At 39.0% G+C, this 17,590-nt stretch overlaps 1 protein-coding gene across 5 annotated transcripts in view; it reads right to left on the bottom strand.

Moving 5' to 3' along the window:
- Positions 1-17,590, bottom strand: part of BST1 (bone marrow stromal cell antigen 1) — a 30,381-nt gene that overhangs the window by 9,949 nt on the left and 2,842 nt on the right. For 2 of the 5 annotated variants that reach the window (XM_030492514.1, XM_030492515.1), the window contains exons 2-9: positions 16,189-16,318; positions 14,931-15,066; positions 14,376-14,458; positions 13,771-13,847; positions 9,452-9,544; positions 8,309-8,395; positions 7,616-7,675; positions 4,444-4,509 (exon numbers count right to left, since the gene is read on the bottom strand). In XM_030492514.1, the coding sequence (XP_030348374.1) occupies positions 4,444-4,509; positions 7,616-7,675; positions 8,309-8,395; positions 9,452-9,544; positions 13,771-13,847; positions 14,376-14,458; positions 14,931-15,066; positions 16,189-16,318 (732 nt within the window). Of the gene's footprint in view, positions 1-1,211; positions 6,076-7,615; positions 7,676-8,308; positions 8,396-9,451; positions 9,545-13,770; positions 13,848-14,375; positions 14,459-14,930; positions 15,067-16,188; positions 16,319-17,590 lie in introns of those variants that run through there. The other 3 variants (XM_030492518.1, XM_030492517.1, XM_030492516.1) reach the window with 3 other exon arrangements.

Raw genomic sequence — 17,590 nt, 5'->3', positions numbered from 1 at the left:
AAAAAAAGTCTTCCTGCAGTTTGGCGGTCCAGCAATTGCCAAATTCTTGACCTATAATTCTGGCTTCTGCCTACAATACTTCACATTCCTTGTTAATTATTTATCGAAGCACTCATTAGCACCTGATACCAGACCATCTCAGGTATAATCACTAAGAGATACCCAGGCAAACACATTTACTGGATTAAAAAATAACATTTTTTTTGTTAATTATTGTAACTAATGGTATAACTCAAGTTACTGCAGACACACAGTTCTGGAGGATCCCCTCTGCACTTCAGGAACTTACCACACTCATTGCTTACATAGCACAGATGTATTGCTAGTCAGATAGTCACAAGTAAAACACTAATTACTTTGCTTTGCTCCCTGCTACTGAAAGGAAATGTGTATTATAAATTCCTCCTTCATTTTCCTTCTATACAACTTAGAACATCACAATTTTCTGCTCGTATATTCTGCTAAAAATACGAAGTAACTCATCTGAACTGGGATCAGGTTCACCTCTGCTGTGGCTGCAGGAAAGAGAGGAGAAGGTAGGCAAAGAGGAGCTGCCTTGGCAGGGTGGATACTCTGGCATGGTGTGAGGGTACATATGTGCCATGCTCCCAGGCTCCAGTTTCCTGTGCCCCTCTCTCTGCCAGCCTGCACTTGAACTGCACTGCTGCAGTAAGGGAACAGGGGTCTCCTCCAACCTTGCCTTAATAATTTGCAGGAAACTAGGAAATCAGATGCTTGCAGACTATAAACAAAATCTGGCAGATTATATTCTCCACCTTTTAAGTAAAATGACAAGTAAATTTAGACTTGGCAGAAGCTGGAATTAGGAAAAACCTGAAAATCTGAAAAACACTTGTAAAGTGCTTGAGCCACCCTAACATTTGGCTAAATTAAGATACTGTGCCTCCCCATACTGAGCTATTTTAAACCAAACTCCTTGGCTCTGCTTAAAGCACCCTATTTCCACCTTACACTCTATTGCTGAAGTAGAATATATCAGAATTATTTCTAGCTAATCCAATTGAAAAGAAAACTATCAAAAGAGTTAGCTTTCTTTGAACAACCAGTGTTATGCAGCTTCTTGAGGTTTCAGGTCAAGTTTCACTACATTTAAGATTGCTGGTTGGAAACAGTCACAGCAGCTGAGTATCACATCAGGGCCAATATGACAAAAATAAACACCAGCAGTATAAAAAGGGCAGAGAGGTGAAGAAGTTGTCCTTTCTTTATTCTCATAACTTCTTACTCCAGAGCACTTGAAAGTTTGCATTTAACAGTAGACAGAGCAGCTATGAGCAGATGAATATGTGTGCATGCACACACAAGTTATTACTCTGAATTAGAGTTTGGCTTTTGTCAGATACAACGACTGGAACACATGCAGCAGGGAAAAAAAAAGTAGGCTAGCAGAAGGGGAGATTATATTTATTTCTATATAGGAATGAAAAGCATGACATAACCAAGTTCTTAAGTGGCCCACAAAATGCTAAAAGATAGGAAATACTACCTTAGTAGCAGGAGCTTCCACAGGTCTGTCCACAGAAATGCAGAACACCTTGTAATGCTCCTGTACATGCTGCTTTCATTTGCCTTAAGCAGTTGGATATTAACAGACCTATATAGGATTGTGGCATCCAACTGGATTCAAAATGATGTACTTAATGTTTTCAATGAAACACTTCCCCCCTTGAATTCAGGCCTGGAGATGGCTGTTTTTGCAGTATTGCTAGTACAAGTAGGAATGATTGAAACATTTTGAATATATATTTGAAGCACCCTGCTGAGCATTCTGCAGAAGGGCAGATGCCTTTTGGACATTATGATTTCTCCAAATTTGGCATGGCTGTTACATGAGACATTGCTAATCAGAGCACTTACTGAGCTCAAGACAGAGCACAGGCATACCTACTCGATTCTCACCACATAAGTGTAAAATAAATGTAAATAAATATGTATTTATAAATATATGTAAATATATGTAATATATGTAAATAGCACCATTCATATACTTTGTAAACATAGAAATAGAGATAAGGGATTCTCTTGCTCACAACTTTTTGTTCATGTCTCTTGCTTCCTCTGGGAGTAACAACTGATCTTATTGTTTCTCACTTTGCTGACACATCTGCCCCTCTGCTTCTGAGATGCCAGTCACACTGTTCTTTAGTACAGATTAAAACCGTTATATTAAACTTAGAACAAACGATCCATACTCAGCTTGAAATTTGCTGTCTTTTAGATCTCAGGAAGCCTATGTATCTAAAACTTTGCTGCATTTTTTTCCCCAGCTATATTAGTTGGTTAGCTAAAAATCTTTACAGATATTCCCAAGCTTTTCCAGTAAGTTTGAGACATTTTATTCAAAAGATATTGGAAAAAAAAAATTGCTGTCTTTGCTACCGAGTTGAAGTAACAGGAAAAGAGGCAAGAACATTATAAATAAGAAAACACTGCAAGAGGTTTCTGATTGTGTTGCTCTTGATATAAGGTTATGCAATAAATATCCTCAAATTTGAATTGTGTCTATCCTATTTCGTATTTTACTTTTTTTTCCAAACAGAATTATTTAGCACTTCGTACAATGCGCTTGGTATCATATGTATTGGCCAGCACCAACTGTGCTGCTGGAGTGGATTACATCTCAAGGCTGGAAGGCAAAAGTTGGCCAGCTGGGATGCTTGGCTTGTGGGTGGAAGTTGCCTAAGAGGCACATGGCTTGTTAGTGGTATTAAGCTATTCTCTGAATCCCGCACACACTACAATATACAGGTCAGTGGGTAGGACAACACTAGACCAAATGATGGCTTGGACACCTATCTCTGAGCACTATCTCTATGTACTATCTCTACAGCCTGTAGTCCTAGATTTGCCATGATGTGATCTGCTGTGGACAAATCAAAGACTAATCAAAATTGCTTGGGTTCAGTTATCTGAGAGGTGCCTGTGTTACAAACAGATACCTCTCATTATTGTGGCAGCTGCTGCTAAGGACAGCATCACACAAGCAATAAAAATGAGGAGGATATCGAAGGGACCAATCAAAAGACTAATGTTTCAGCATACGTAGGGAACAATTTAAAGGTGTAATACAGCCCAGATTTTGAAAAGTCTGAACTTCTGATTTCAGTACTTCTGCAAATGTCTGAAGCAGACACAAAAATCCTTCAAGCCGGAGCCTAAACCCAGCTGTGACACAAGCAAATGCAACTATGTGTGTAATATAAAGGGATTTGCATTAAAACCAAATTAAAGGTTATTACAGGAATGGAAGCCAGACAAATAAGCAACAACAACATATTGTAGGTAGTTTATCTTTCAAATACACAACATCATATTGTTGCACCAGGGACTGAAAGGATGCAAATCTACTATGGAGCCCTAAATCAGATGCGCTGAGATAACAGGAACACCTTATCCCATTTTCTGACAACATAAATAAATAATACAGAACCTAACAAAATTCTACTTAAAGTTATTTTCTAGAAGAACAATAATTTTTTCCAAAGATGTATGTGTCATCTTGGCAGCCGCATTTCTCGGTGGTTTAGAGGAATAACTAGTTGGAACACTTAGATAATTCACAAAAGTAATTCAAGGGACCTTCAAGGTGGCATCTGCTGTCTCCTCAATGTATTCTGAAGCATGCTAACCGAGTTCACTGCAAACAGGCAGATGCCTGACTTGGCAGGTTCTTGTCTGAATTTGATATGCCATAAATCACATTCACGGTGATTAACCATCGCGTCATCATGGAAAAACCGTGGAACTTTCTAGAGCTGGTATTCCTGACTATAGGCTATCCCGTGACCAGAAAACAGCCAGATGTGGAACAGCTGTGTGAATGATGAAACAATGGATATTAAGAGGGAAAATACTGTATGCAAATATGCAAGCCAGAATCTTGCTGTACAACAGTTTCAGGTAACTTTGGCCCAAGTTCTGGACTACTTACTGAACGATCTAAGCTCTCTTCCATTTGAATTCATATTTCCCCTTCCCTAAACACAATAATCAGACACTTAGTTTCCAAGGCCAAATGCTAGGATTGTTTTTATGAACAAGTTAGCTGTGTGGGAGATGTATGACAGGCATAGTTTCACTTTTCTTTCTGAAATATGGTAATGGGAAGTATTATTCTCAGTTTAATTCTGGAGAATAAGAATAAAAGGAAAGAGCAATAGATTCAAGAAGAGGAAATCAAGGGTGAGGCTTTCTAGAAGCAGAATAATAATTTTTGATACTAAATGTAGTTGGTATCTAGATAGAAGTATGCATGGTTTAAATATGCGGGTTTGCTAGTCCAAGAAGTAGGGTGAAATTGCATTTAGAAATTAGTGGAAGCCAAATGTATAGCCAGCTAAGGCAAACAGAAGATATGGATTCAGTCGATTAACTTAGTACACTAAACCAAATCTGAACAAAAAGCCTACAAAAGAAACAAACATGAGCTTGTTCCAGCTGCCTCCTCTGTCTGAAGATATAGGTCCTCTTTGTGCTGCTGGTGCAGATCTGAAGAAAAGAAAACAAACAGGATGTTCACAGCACAGAGCTGAGTTAGGATTCTTTTAAATATCAGGCGGTTGTTGCCAAGGATGAAGTTTGTAGTCCAAGTGCTAAGGTAGAAGTTTCTTTGTAAGAGCTCGTCACCAGATTCCCTTTGGCTGTCATGATTTTATAAACAGGATATCTGTGCAAAAAACACTGGGAACACTCCTTTCTACCTTAATACTAGAGCCTCCTTGTTTTTCCACATCCATTTACTGTCTCTGGCCTTATGCTTGAGATTGTATAGGGCAATTCTAGACAGCAGTGTCCTAGAGGTCTATTTTTATGGCAGTCGATTCAACAGTATCCAGATCCATTTCTAAGTCCCCCTGACATTGCAATAATGCAAGTAATAAATACCTCTACTAATAGGTTGCATCTGGCTTCCTTTCTACTTATGTTTGTAAGCCATCTATGCCATCTAGTGGGTAGATTTTACTTACATGTTTTCTTCAAACATCAGGGTGTCAATTTAACAAGCCCAAATCCAAATTTTGACTCAACAGGAACACAGTTCAAGTTTGTAGAGGAGTTAAAGGCCACTATTGCTACCCAAAAAGCCCCAAATATCTTATAGCACCCAAAGATATTAAAGCATCCCTCTGCTGCCCTGACACAGCCTTCTCCTTTGATATCCCAATGTAACAGGAACGAAAAAAAAAAGTCACTTGGACAACTTTGTTTTGTGGCTTGGGACATTATTCTCCAAAGGCTGAGAAGGCAGCTATTAGTACTGTAACAGCAAACAGCCTTTGTGAAAAGGGATGCAACAGAACCTGCATACCTAGTCTCACTATTTATTGTAGAAGTGTGAACACTGAGTATACACTGAGCACACACACACTGCAAGGTAAACCTTTCCTGACAGATAACATGTTCTTAATAGTGACATCCCTATTGACCAAACTGTTCGCATGTCAGTTAATGGACCATCAGAGAGCAGAGATCCATCCACAGAGAAAACACATCTAGAAGATAATAATCAAATAACATATATACATCTGCTTAAGGGCAACTAATTTCAATGGAGATGTTATTTATTAAAGAGAAGTAAGTGATGTGGGGAAGAGTGTAAGTATTCACTGGCTTGAAGTATTTTAGCTATGTAAATTTCAGGGAAAGGCAATGATAGCATTAGGACTGGGAAGCTCTGATTAGGGACAGCATAGATATGAAGAGAATCAAGCCTCTTACATTGCCATCTATACAGGAGGGAATAGAAGGCTCAGGAAGGAAAGAAGCAAAGAAACTTCCTAAGGAGGATGATAACAGCTGAGCTGCTTAGTAGGTACCCCAGGAGAGTATGAAACTGGTGCTTAGAATACGCTAGTGATTATGTTAATTTAAGGACCGATGTGAATGGAAAGGAAGGGGTGGCTGCTCCCCAGCTTACATACTGCAAGTGCTATGTGGTAATACTGGAGAACTGGTATTCTCATCCCTTAGGTGAAAGGAAAAAGACATTAATGGTTTCCAAAAGCCTTCTCATCCAGGTTTCCTCACAAAACTTTGCGGGAAATGGTTTAAAACCTGGGAGAAGAGAAAAAATTCTGTTAAAGAGTTCACAAGTTTATATTTTTTAAAGTCCTGTAAAGTGCTTTTTCCTTCAATTTGTTAATATTGTCACCACGTTCAGAGCTGCAATTTTGCATGGGACAACTGTATTTTCCTTTGACACATGAACAAAAGCCTTACCATTCAGTGGCAGAACAAGGAAACCCTATTTTAATCTAGCATGCAAGCAGTTATCTAGTAGCAAACAAATGCCAAACAGGACTGGAAGCCTGTTCTATGATCTACTACCTAGGAGTCCAGAGCTATCTGATATGTAAAATGCCACCATTTTCATCACACATTTATAGGTTGGGGCTGGGATATAATCTGGATGTAAGAATAAATGTTGCATGACAAGGTGAGTAAAACCTTTCAGTGACCAGCAGGAACAGGGGGTGTAAGGTGTACGCTTTGTAAGGGTGTATTCAAAATGGAACATATGCTACAGAAAGTGATGTGCAACTCCATTTCTGTACTGCATGAAGCACTACTGCCACACACCCACAGCCAGGCAAACAGGAGTTGCACCTCTCTGCTGCCATAACCAGGGACAGCAAACTAGGTTTTTCATAGCAGAAGTTATCACTGCAGTGTTACATAGGTATTAATATACAAAAGATTTGCAGGTGCTTGAATTAGGGCAGAAAGGACAGTAGGAGATAGGATATGGCGAAATGTGTGGATTATGCATAAAAATAATGCAACTCAAGAACAACTTTTATGCATCCACATATCCTGCTACTTTCCAAACTGTGAGGAAGTTTTCATATTCAGGTGTTCAAGTACCTTACGTATACCTACACATGCAGCAGCATATAGATTAAGAAACTTAGTTACAACTGAAAACAGTCATCTACGGTGAATTTACTGAAATACATAATAAATCAATTTAATCCTCTTTTTATAATAAAGCAAAATACAGATAGAAAGGGAAACTATAAAACTTAGTTTGGGAGTGATGCTTGCTAACTGAGAAAGGTATATCTTGGATGTAATCTGCATTCTTTGCAGATAACCTACTGGCCCAAGGTAAAGACCTTAAAATACAAAAACTGGGTTTGCACAAAAAATGGAAGATTAAAAAAACTTCCTCAAAATTTAGAATTGCAAGTTCTAGTAGCCGGAGAAATGTCCTTTAGATCTGTTGCCATTTGACCTACAATTTCATTATTCATGGAAGAATATCAATGAAAGCAATTTCAAATTTGTAATAGATTTTGCATCTAAACACTGGTATGTACAAACTTCATTCATACCACCAGTGATACACAGTGTGACTGTGCAATCGATGAGAACTGATTTACACCCAGTTTTGAATAGCAGGTGCTCACAATTGTGCACGATTTGTAGATAGAAACTGCTCACTCAACACACAGTAAGTAATAAATTCAAGAATACTGCACATTGCATATAGGTGATATATAATAGATGGTAGAGGTGGAATCTGTTGAACTGTTGGCTTCTGCATTATTTGGTTGTAATGACACTGAGGATGTATTGAACTTCTTTTACTTACGATGAAAGGGTACACTTAGAATCATCAGGATAATCCACACAGAGTAAGAACATTACAGACCTGTGAATATATGATTTTATTTAGCATCTTTCAGGCAGAAAACAGAGGAAAACAAATGAAAAAAAAAACCCACCCTGAAACAAAATCAACAGTATTATCATGTATAAAGCTTCCCTTCCATTATATTTATTTTACAATCTACTGTGAATAACTAGAGCTGTGAATACTACTGTGAATACTACTGTGAATAACTAGTAACCATAGAATCACAGAATCATAGAATAGTAAGGGTTGGAAAGGACCTTAAGATCATCTAGTTCCAACCGCCCTGCCATGGGCAGGGACACCTCGCACTAAACCATGTCGCCCAAGGCTCCTGCAGACATTCAATAGTGTTTTTAACTGTTTAGATTTTCAATCCAAATACAGACTTTATAATGAAGTGGAATACATGAGGCCATCTTCTGTGTCTGACATTGGGTAAGTAATTATACTATTATACAATATGGTGTAGTGTTTTGCTCAATTCACGGCTGAAAAATGCCAAGTCTGAAAAATGTGACATCACCCCTCCAATGTATCAGTCTCTTACTGAAGACACAAGATTAATTGCATTTAAAAAGGTAAGAAACCATTTAGAATAGATGAGATGCTTCTGCAAATACACCATAGTAATGAAGGAATTTCACTTACTTGTAATTGTCAGTGCAGGTGACATCATAACCAAGGGTTCTCAATCTGTTTTCTAGTTTCTCTACAGTATGAGTTCCACAGGAATCTCTGTGAGAAAGGATTTTAATATTATTGTATTTCCTTTCACTGAACCTGATGCAATTAGTAAAGTAAATCCCCATTATTTTGGCTCTTCTGTATTCCTTAACACCTACAGAAAACTGGTGTACAATGCTATTTATAACGCTTCATTTGCTTACAGTCATTTAATATTTAATACTCAGTTTGCAGATACTGGAAGATTGGCTTCAGCCAGTGTAGCACTTGCAGATTCTATTAATCAATATTCCCACATCTAATATTTCACTAGACAAACAGAAAAAGAGCTAGTTACTTTTGTAAAATAATAATGAGTGTTTCATTTGTAATATTCTTTGGCAGCTATTTAGGTGATGCTGAAGTCGATGCCAGCTGTCTTTACAGAATAAGCTGCTTATAATAAATTAGAATTATTCTTGTTGTTAGGTGATTGCTCTCTTTCTTGCATACAGAACAGAAAAAAACAAGGAGAAAGAAAAAAAAAACAACCCAGAAACAATCCTAAATGCAGCTTCTGTGTCTAGCAATGATTTTTTTAATTTGTGGTCCATTACCGAAAGAAAGTTTAGCATAATACAGAACCTACTGAGATTTCTAAAATTTGCACCAACATGAAGTATTAAGGCTACTTACCCAATGGTCTGTAAATACTCATGACTAAGGAAATCATATAGGGACCAACAAAATAACAATAGAATCACAGAATTGTAGAACAGTTTGGGCTACAAGGGACCTTCAAAATTCATCCAGTCCAACCCAGGCAATGAGTAGGGATATCTTCAACCAGATCAGGTTGCCCAGAACCACATCCAGCCTGGCCTTGAATGTCTCCAGGGATGGCGCATCCACCGCCTCTCTGGGCAACCTGTTCCATTATTTTACCACCTTTATTGTAAAGAATTTTTTCCTCACATCCAGCCTGAATCTCTCCTCTTTTAGGTTAAAACCATTACCCCCCATCCTTTTGCAACTGCTATGCAAATATAACTAAACAGAAAGCTAAGGTGAATTTTTAAATACAGGTCCAAAAAGGAGAAATTAATTTTTACACGTGATGTAACTTACGTATCTGGTCCTTCAATATCATCCACAACCCAGATGGCAATTTGTGAGATTTTGTCTTTCTGTAGATTAGGTATTTCATAATCTGCAAAAAAACTAATTCAAGAAACAAATTTTTAGAACTATAAAGAACAAGAAAAATAAATAACCTTTTCCCCTTTGCATTAATGAAGCCTTTGATCCTGCTGTAGGACATGGGCTTGCTCAATTACATTTACATCTTATGATTACAATCAGACTCAACACAGAGTAGAAAAAATCTGATTCACATTCTCAATGCCCTCAAAGGTCAAAGGCATTTAATCAGAAGATTTGTTTTCACATTCTTCATCTTAGAAGGGCTCAGCTGAAAAAAAGTTACAATTTAAGAGGTGAACCAGAATGAAGGGAACTTTTAAAAATGCAAAAACAAAACAAAACAAAGAACATTTGATAATTAGTAAAAAAATACAAAGGTCACTCTTGTAGTTATTGCTTTTAGACATGTCCTGGGTTCAGCTGTAGCAGTCATTTTTCTCCTTCTTAGTAGCTGCTGCAGTGCTACGTTTTCGACTTTAGTCTGGGCACAACGCTGATAACACACTGATGTTTTAGTTGTTGCTAAGTAATGTTTACCCTGATCAAGGACTTTTCAGTCTCATGCTCTGCCAGTGAGGAGGGGCATGGAAAGCTGGGAGGAAGCAGGACAGGACACCTGACCCAAACTAGCCAAAGGGGTATTCCGTGCCACAGCACAACATGCCCAGTATATAAACTGGGGGGAGTTACCCAGAAGGCCCAGATCACTGCTCGGGTCAGGCTGGATATCGACCGGCGGGTGGTGAGCAATTGTATCCTCTCCCCTTGTTATTTCCCTTATTTTTACTATGATTGGTGGTAGCAGTAGTGGTTTTGTATTATACCTTAGTCACTGGACTGCTCTTATCTCAGCCCGTGGGAGTTACATTCTTTTGATTCTCCTCCACATCCCTCCGGGAGAGGGGAGAAGACGGAGGGCAGTGATTGAGTGGCTGTGTGGTTCTGAGTCACCAGCTGGGCTTAAACCACGACAGTGGGAATCCCATGGGTTGAGATAAAAACAGTCCAGTAACTAAGGTATAATACAAACCACTACTGCTACCACCAATAATAGTAATAATAAGGGAAATAACAAGCGAAGAGAAAATAAAACTAAAAGGGGAAAAGGAAAACAAAACAATAAACACAAGTGATGCACAATACAATTGCTTACCACCAGCCAACCAATACCCAGCCTGACCTGAGCAGTGATCTGGGCCTTTCGGGTAACTCCCCCCGGTTTATATACTGGGCATGACGTGCTGTGGTATGGAATACCCCTTTGGCTAGTTTGGGTCAGGTGTCCTGTCTCTGCTTCCTTCCAGCTTCCCGTGCCCCTCCTCACTGGCACAGCAAGAGACTGAAAAGTCCTTGATCAGAGTAAGCATTACTTAGCAACAACTAAGAACATTGGTGTGTTATCAGCGTTGTTCTCAGACTAAAGCCGAAAACGTAGCACTGCACCAGCTACTAAGAAGAAGAAAAATGAGTGCTACTGCTGAACCCAGTAGAAGACACAATTTTTGCTACAAGAGAAATAAATTTCAAGATACAAAATCACAGCAACACTAACATGAAGTATATTTGTCTAGGATACATAAGACCATAAAGGAGAAACTTCTAGACATGTCTATCCCTAGCTTAGGGAATCTTCCACTTTATTGCTTTGTGTAGGTATTTAAGTAACAATTAAAACAAGATAATAAAGTGGCAACTAAATCATAGAATCATAGAATGGTTTGGGTTGGAAGGGACCTTAAAGCTCATCTAGTTCCAAACCCCTGCCACAGGCAGGGACACCTTCCACTAGACCAGGCTGCTCCAAGCCCCATCCAACCTGACCTTGAACACTTCCGTGGATGGGGCAGCCGCAGCTTCTCTGGGCAACCTGTGCCAGTGTCTCAGCGCTCCCACAGTAAAGAACTTCTTCCTGGTAACTAAAGATGCCAAATCTAAAGGATTATTTTAGTATCTGTAAACTGAACTTTTTGTGAGATGCAGGCATTTCAAAGCCACAGATTTCTAGCCCTTCCAGCAAGATGTACTGTAATGATTTCCAACCTTTTAATTGCTCTTTTTTTTTTTTTATTGTTTATTATTCATCAGAAAGCTTATAAGGTCTGTGTCTGCACTGAATGCTTGGTCCAAGTCTGAGCCTAGGTGTGTGCTCTCATTTGCCCATTATGGGTCTTCTTAAATGTCTACATCTGGGCTGCAGTGTCTCTTAGCCACTTTCATGCCCTAATACCCCCCAGACTAGAAGGGACTGTTAGTTTTCACCTCCTGGATTAGACCAGCAGTGGCAATGTGATCACAGCTTTACCCTCCTGGTGCCTGCAGGCAAACTACTGGTGCTCTGGCATGGAAGCACAAGACATGTGGTGGTTGTCAGTATCTGATGACAGCTAGCTGAGACCTGTTCATAGAGTTAGAAAGTTTAACCTTCTGGAGAAGCGGAACGTGAGGAGGCAGATACCAATAGTTGCCCTCTCTGGACAAGTATGGCTAACTAGAGACCAGTAGCAGCAACAGCAGATTTGCCTGTCTGTTCAGGGTGCCCAAGCCTGTCTTAAACACATAGTGAAAATATAACCAGAGATAAAGATTTCAATTATTTTAACTCACTTGCTCATTCACGCGTATGATATTGCCAGCAAAAATGCAGCTTCCTCCAAAGTATAAATGAATCTTTATCTAGAGTCAGAAACTGTGGAGGAACAATGTACAACTGACTTCAGAACACCTATTTTTGAAATGGCTAATAAAATTAAAGAAGTCTGCCAACTACATGAGCAAAGTTATTTTGCAGTGAAGCGAGAAATAAATCTTAACTGAAATGGTAAGAGGTGACTTAATGATGATTTAAGTGCACAAACTAATACAGGCTAAACTTCGGGAGTGGCTTTGAAATGCTTGAAAACATCCAAGAGATGTTTAGGAAGACAAATCTTTCAGATTACCTTCTGATATTAATTATTCAACTCCAAGCCTCTTTCAAATAAGATCTCTCAAAGAAGTTCAATCATGAATAGACCAGAAGATACACAGCAAAGAAAACAGATGGAGTAACTGGCTTGTCTTTTTCTTGGCAGGCTGTGTTCCAGTGGTGATTTCACTGGTCACAGTACCTCCAGACAGGCAACTCAGGGAACTGGTGGAATTAATTTATGTATGTTCTTAAATAAAGAATCTGTAAATTAACAGAAAAAAGTGAGTCTGTTTCTGAAATAAGGAAGCTATACCGGACTCTTGGCCCTGATTTGCTGCCAGCTATTATCATCTGCAGAAGACTCGATCCCAGCTGACAACCTGACCAACCCAAGAGGATCATATGTCTTCCTGATTAGTTGAAAGCTGTGTACAGAGATGGACCTTTGGGGGATGGAGGTAAGTAGGTAGTAGGTGTCTTGGAACAGATGGTTCTTGCTTCTCTCCTATATGGAGATAAAATTAACTTTTCAATGATCACTTTTAGTCCACGGTGACACACAGGAGGAGGATCTGTTCTATGGGTCTTTAAAATATGTTTTTTTGGTCTGCCTTGGACAGGACTCAAGGTAAGGAAAGATGTATTTTTCATCAAAGCTGGGAAGTCATTATAGCCACATATTCAGTAAAAGTTCTCAAGGGTGTACTTTTACAGTAAGTTTTAAATATAAGCTTAGATGAACTCGCGCATAGTGCTACACTTGTAAATCAGGGAAAAACATCTGTCCTTAATATATAGGGAATAAGGAGAATAGGAAACTAATCCTTGCTATTATTCTTCTCAATAAGCTTTTTTGCTTTCTTAAACCAAATCTTTCTTCTACCTCCTCTTTTGGTCTTGAAGAAATAGCAGGAAAAAGCATTTTCCTTATAGAACTTACCAAGTTTGTTCTTAGGCCTGTCAGAGGCTACACTCCTTGTAATGATGTCCTCTCCTTGGAGATGTCCCTGAATAGAAATTTTGTAATGCTCATCTTTTTGAAAACATACACATTTTGCCACAGTATGTGGGCTTACTTAAAGGCTGCTTTCAAAGAGCATTTATCCTGCTTGTCACAGCAGTTTGTAAAATGCAGGAGTCCAAAGGATTGTTTCTATCCATTTCACATTAATTCCTACATATGGAGACAATTAACAGTTGTCCCCACAACTCAGCAGACTTTGATGCAACAGGTTCTTTTAGCTACCTTCCCATGCAGCAGAAAATCCAAACAACTGATTGACCCTTCTTTTGCAGGCATCAGACCATTTACACATAAATCAGTCAGTTTTCTTACCCTGGTTCTGGATAAGCTCCTCCAACTGCAGAACCATTCAACAAGACATGTATCACCCCAGAACTGTGCTGTGCATACTGCAATAGATAACAGGGTTTTTTTTAGAACTTACAGATTTGTTACATGACTTGGTATTGTATTGCAAGCAACAATGACCAAAGAAAGAGTTTTACCAGGAAGACATATCAGAATTGTGAAAATAATACTAAACTAGCACCCTAGCAGGTCATTGCAGTAGAGAGGATAAGAACTAAATAGCCAGTGCATTAAATCAATACATCTTCTAAAACTGTTTTCTCACACCTATAAATAGTTTCTTCAGCATAGGAAGAAAGCTTTTTGGCACTCTGTGTTGGGTTTGATCTGTGAATTATGCTTAATATATACTAACGAAGCTAACAGAATTTTAACACATTATCTAGCTAAGGTGAAAGTTAGGTTCCTCTTGGTAAAACACTGCACCCTGTGTAAACCAGTGTATTTGTGTCAGAGGAACTAATCTAACACAGTTACAAACTTAAACCTGGTTTGATCCAGTGATGTTTCCCTGAACCACCCAGGACACACTCAGTAATGTATGAAGTCAGCACGAATGAATTATTTACAGTGATTGAGGCCATCCTCCAGAAAGATTCCACTGCGTTGTTTTCACATTCCTCCGTGGTAGGGCAGGATTCATAGTCCAGTTCTGTAAGAAGGCATGTGATTTGTGCTATTAGAGAGATGATTAGGACTGTAAAAAGTGACATTAGAAAGCAATGAAATATATTTGTGCATTACTTACTGAACATACAAGATGGTCTGACACAACACTGAAAGCTGACAGTTGTACTTTTTTCTATCATTTTCCAACCTGTGCACTTTACATAAACAGTGACATTCTGTGGATTCAATAATTTGGCTGAAACAGCTATAACTCTGTAACTGGGATGCAGAGAGCTCTGCATTCATAGGATTGAGGAGGAGGTTTATCTCCTGTGCCGCACTGTTTAGATTTCACTGACCACTTGCATATTCACACAAAACAGAAGAGAATGAGACAGTGAAGCTACCTCTGATTTTTCACGGGGTAAGAGCAAAACTAGGTCCTCCAGAACACAGCAGTTGTTCTCCAATATGGTTTTAAACACAGATGTTTAATATAGTACACATTGTCTTACCAATGCTGTTTGCCTGCCCACACCAGTTTAGAAAATCTCCACAGAAGCCAAACAGAGTATCAGCCAGAGACATGTAGCGACGGCCCCTGCCAGCAAAGCTGTTGACTAGCAGATGATTATTTTCCCAGAAGAGAGACTGTATAAAAAAATGGGGGGAGAAAAAAAAAGAAGAAATGAACAAATGAACATCACTTGGGCATGGACACACTGAGATGACGGGGTGCTAAAAACAGTTTTAAACATGTTTTGATACTTCGTTCAAAATCAAGCTAATAACCTGAAAATGTTAGCTATATCTTCAGTGGAACAAAGTTGTTTGGTTCTTTTTTGGTTTAGTTTGGTTTTTTTTACAGTGATGTAAATTCTGATCACTAGAGGCTTGAGGAGCATTTACACCATGATACGAATGGATATAGACTTATATTATGTATAGCTAGGCCTAGCTTTGCCTTCCTCTGCAGACAGATTTAGGAAAAGGGAGAAAAAAGGGAAGTTGGATATTTATAAGCCAGATATATTTTACCAGAACACTCTCACACTGCTATGTTGGCTTATGGTGTGAACAAAATCATGCATCTAGCTGTTATTTCTGTGTTTGTAGAACTCTTTCATGAATTAAGCTATGTTGACAGCAGTATTTGTTGGTTTCGCTTGTATCATTTAGACATAAGGAATAACTGTGCCAGAGGAAAAACTGCTTTAAAGCACAACTTTAGAGAAGGCCAAAGCACACATTCTGACGGTGTGAAGAGCTGTGGTTTTTGCACTTTCACAGTTCTCTGCAATTGCCAGCACATCAAACCCTTATTGTTTCTTAGCATATAACGGCGTCTCATCCTGTTTCTGCTTATGTTTGTTTAACATGTCAATGTTTAACATGTCATTACCCTGATACTTGGCTGTGGGGAGTGGAAGCAAAGGCCAACAGCAGGCAGAGCAGGTGCAGGCAGAGCACCTAACTTGAGGAAAAGTAGAAGTGGAGGTTCAGGAACTACGACAGAGCTCCCAGTACAGCAGGAAAAATAGGGGATCTTTGTAAAAAGATAGAGAAGTTTCTGAGAAGTTACCGCATAAAATAAATGTAGCCAAACACATTGAAAAATGCCATCAAGCCAGAGCCTTGTTTGTAAACTACAGACAGGCCAAAAATAATGAATCATGAGTCAGCCACATAACGACTCTTGGTCAATTTTGAACCATGTCGTGGAAAATTTGCTGGATGTCACAGGACTGTTAACATAACATTAATAATCATTACCTTGTTAGGTGGAATTGTGTGCAATGACAGGTTGATAAATAATTCATAGTCCTCAGGTAGAATGCTGCAAGGATCCTTGTTAACAAATGCATTTTTAAATGCTTCCCATATCTCTGAACAATTTTTCTCCCTGTAATCATCGAAACAAACAAATAGGAGAGTTGTTCTCTCAAAGCAGAGCAAGAAAGTTATTTGTTTCCAAATTCTTCAAATTCCCAAATTAAAACCGCTACAAGCTTAAGACAGAAAATTGAAGTCAGGGTGGCAGAAAACTTGCAATCCAGGAAGAGCATATACATTTTATCTTATTCTGACTCCTAACAGCAGCAGATGATGAAGAAATAGCAATGAAAATACTAGGACTGACAGTGTGGAATTAGATATACATAGAAATTCAACAAAAATCTTAGCAGGTACACTCTGCACAATAGCTTGTTATCCACCATTGTAGAAATACTAAAGAAAACAGCTTTCTTTGAAATTTTCCAGATTGAAAATGCCATTTCAATTAAAGCGTAGCTAAATGTGCAAATCTATGGGAATGTAAAATTACTCTTAAAATGTCAGATTCAAATGCAGGAGGAGTTACTGAAAAGTTTTTATAGTAGAATAATGTTTTTGACAGAGAGATGCTTTCTGTGCATATAGGCCCTAAGATTATGCAGCTTTACCTTGCTGGAAGGAGTACAGTGACCTTGTGGGACATGTACTGTCACTGTGCAGTACCTACAAGAATATTGTTAGGATTCAACATTGTGAAGGGAGGCCTGAAATAAGACGCTAGGCTGTGCACTTCGACAATTCCCTTCTGCCAGCTCTGCCCTGGGGACAATAATCTGCGGAAGGCCAGGCCAGGCCATCTAGGAAGCGTATCTCTCTGGATTTGCTGGATCTCATGTGACACAGCTCTGAGCCTGCCTGGAGTAATTAAAGAGAATTGCTACTTTCACCACTTTACCATAGTAGCTTCCCCACATATGCTGTGACAATGTCTACGCTGGGAACACTCTGCAGAACAGAATAATGTATATTAAGTGCATACAGCATTCCTAACATGAACAGCCGTAATTGCAAAGCTCTAGCTTGAACAGTAGTCCTGGTAAGTAAACCAAACCTTGCCATTAAGTGTTTTGCTCATTTAATGTCATCCATAGACAGCAGGGTTTCTGCTGGCGCTTCTCCTGGTGACATTCTTTAGGGAGCTGCTTTGTGATGCTGAATGTCACAGATACTTCAAAGGACCCCTTGTGATGAACTAAGCAGCTCCCATGCAGGAAACAGACCACAGATTCTCTTACAGTAATCCCTAGTCATGCTTCCAACAACTATATAAAAAACTCCAAAACATCATAAGCAAATATGGGCTCTTGATCTGAAAACCTTCAGTGATGCAATACGATCC

The sequence above is a fragment of the Strigops habroptila genome, chromosome 7 (genome assembly GCF_004027225.2).
Source record: "Strigops habroptila isolate Jane chromosome 7, bStrHab1.2.pri, whole genome shotgun sequence".
Classification (NCBI taxonomy): Eukaryota; Metazoa; Chordata; class Aves; order Psittaciformes; family Psittacidae; genus Strigops; species Strigops habroptila.
Note: the sequence above shows the minus strand (reverse complement) of the source record. Positions and strands in the feature narration are given on the sequence as shown.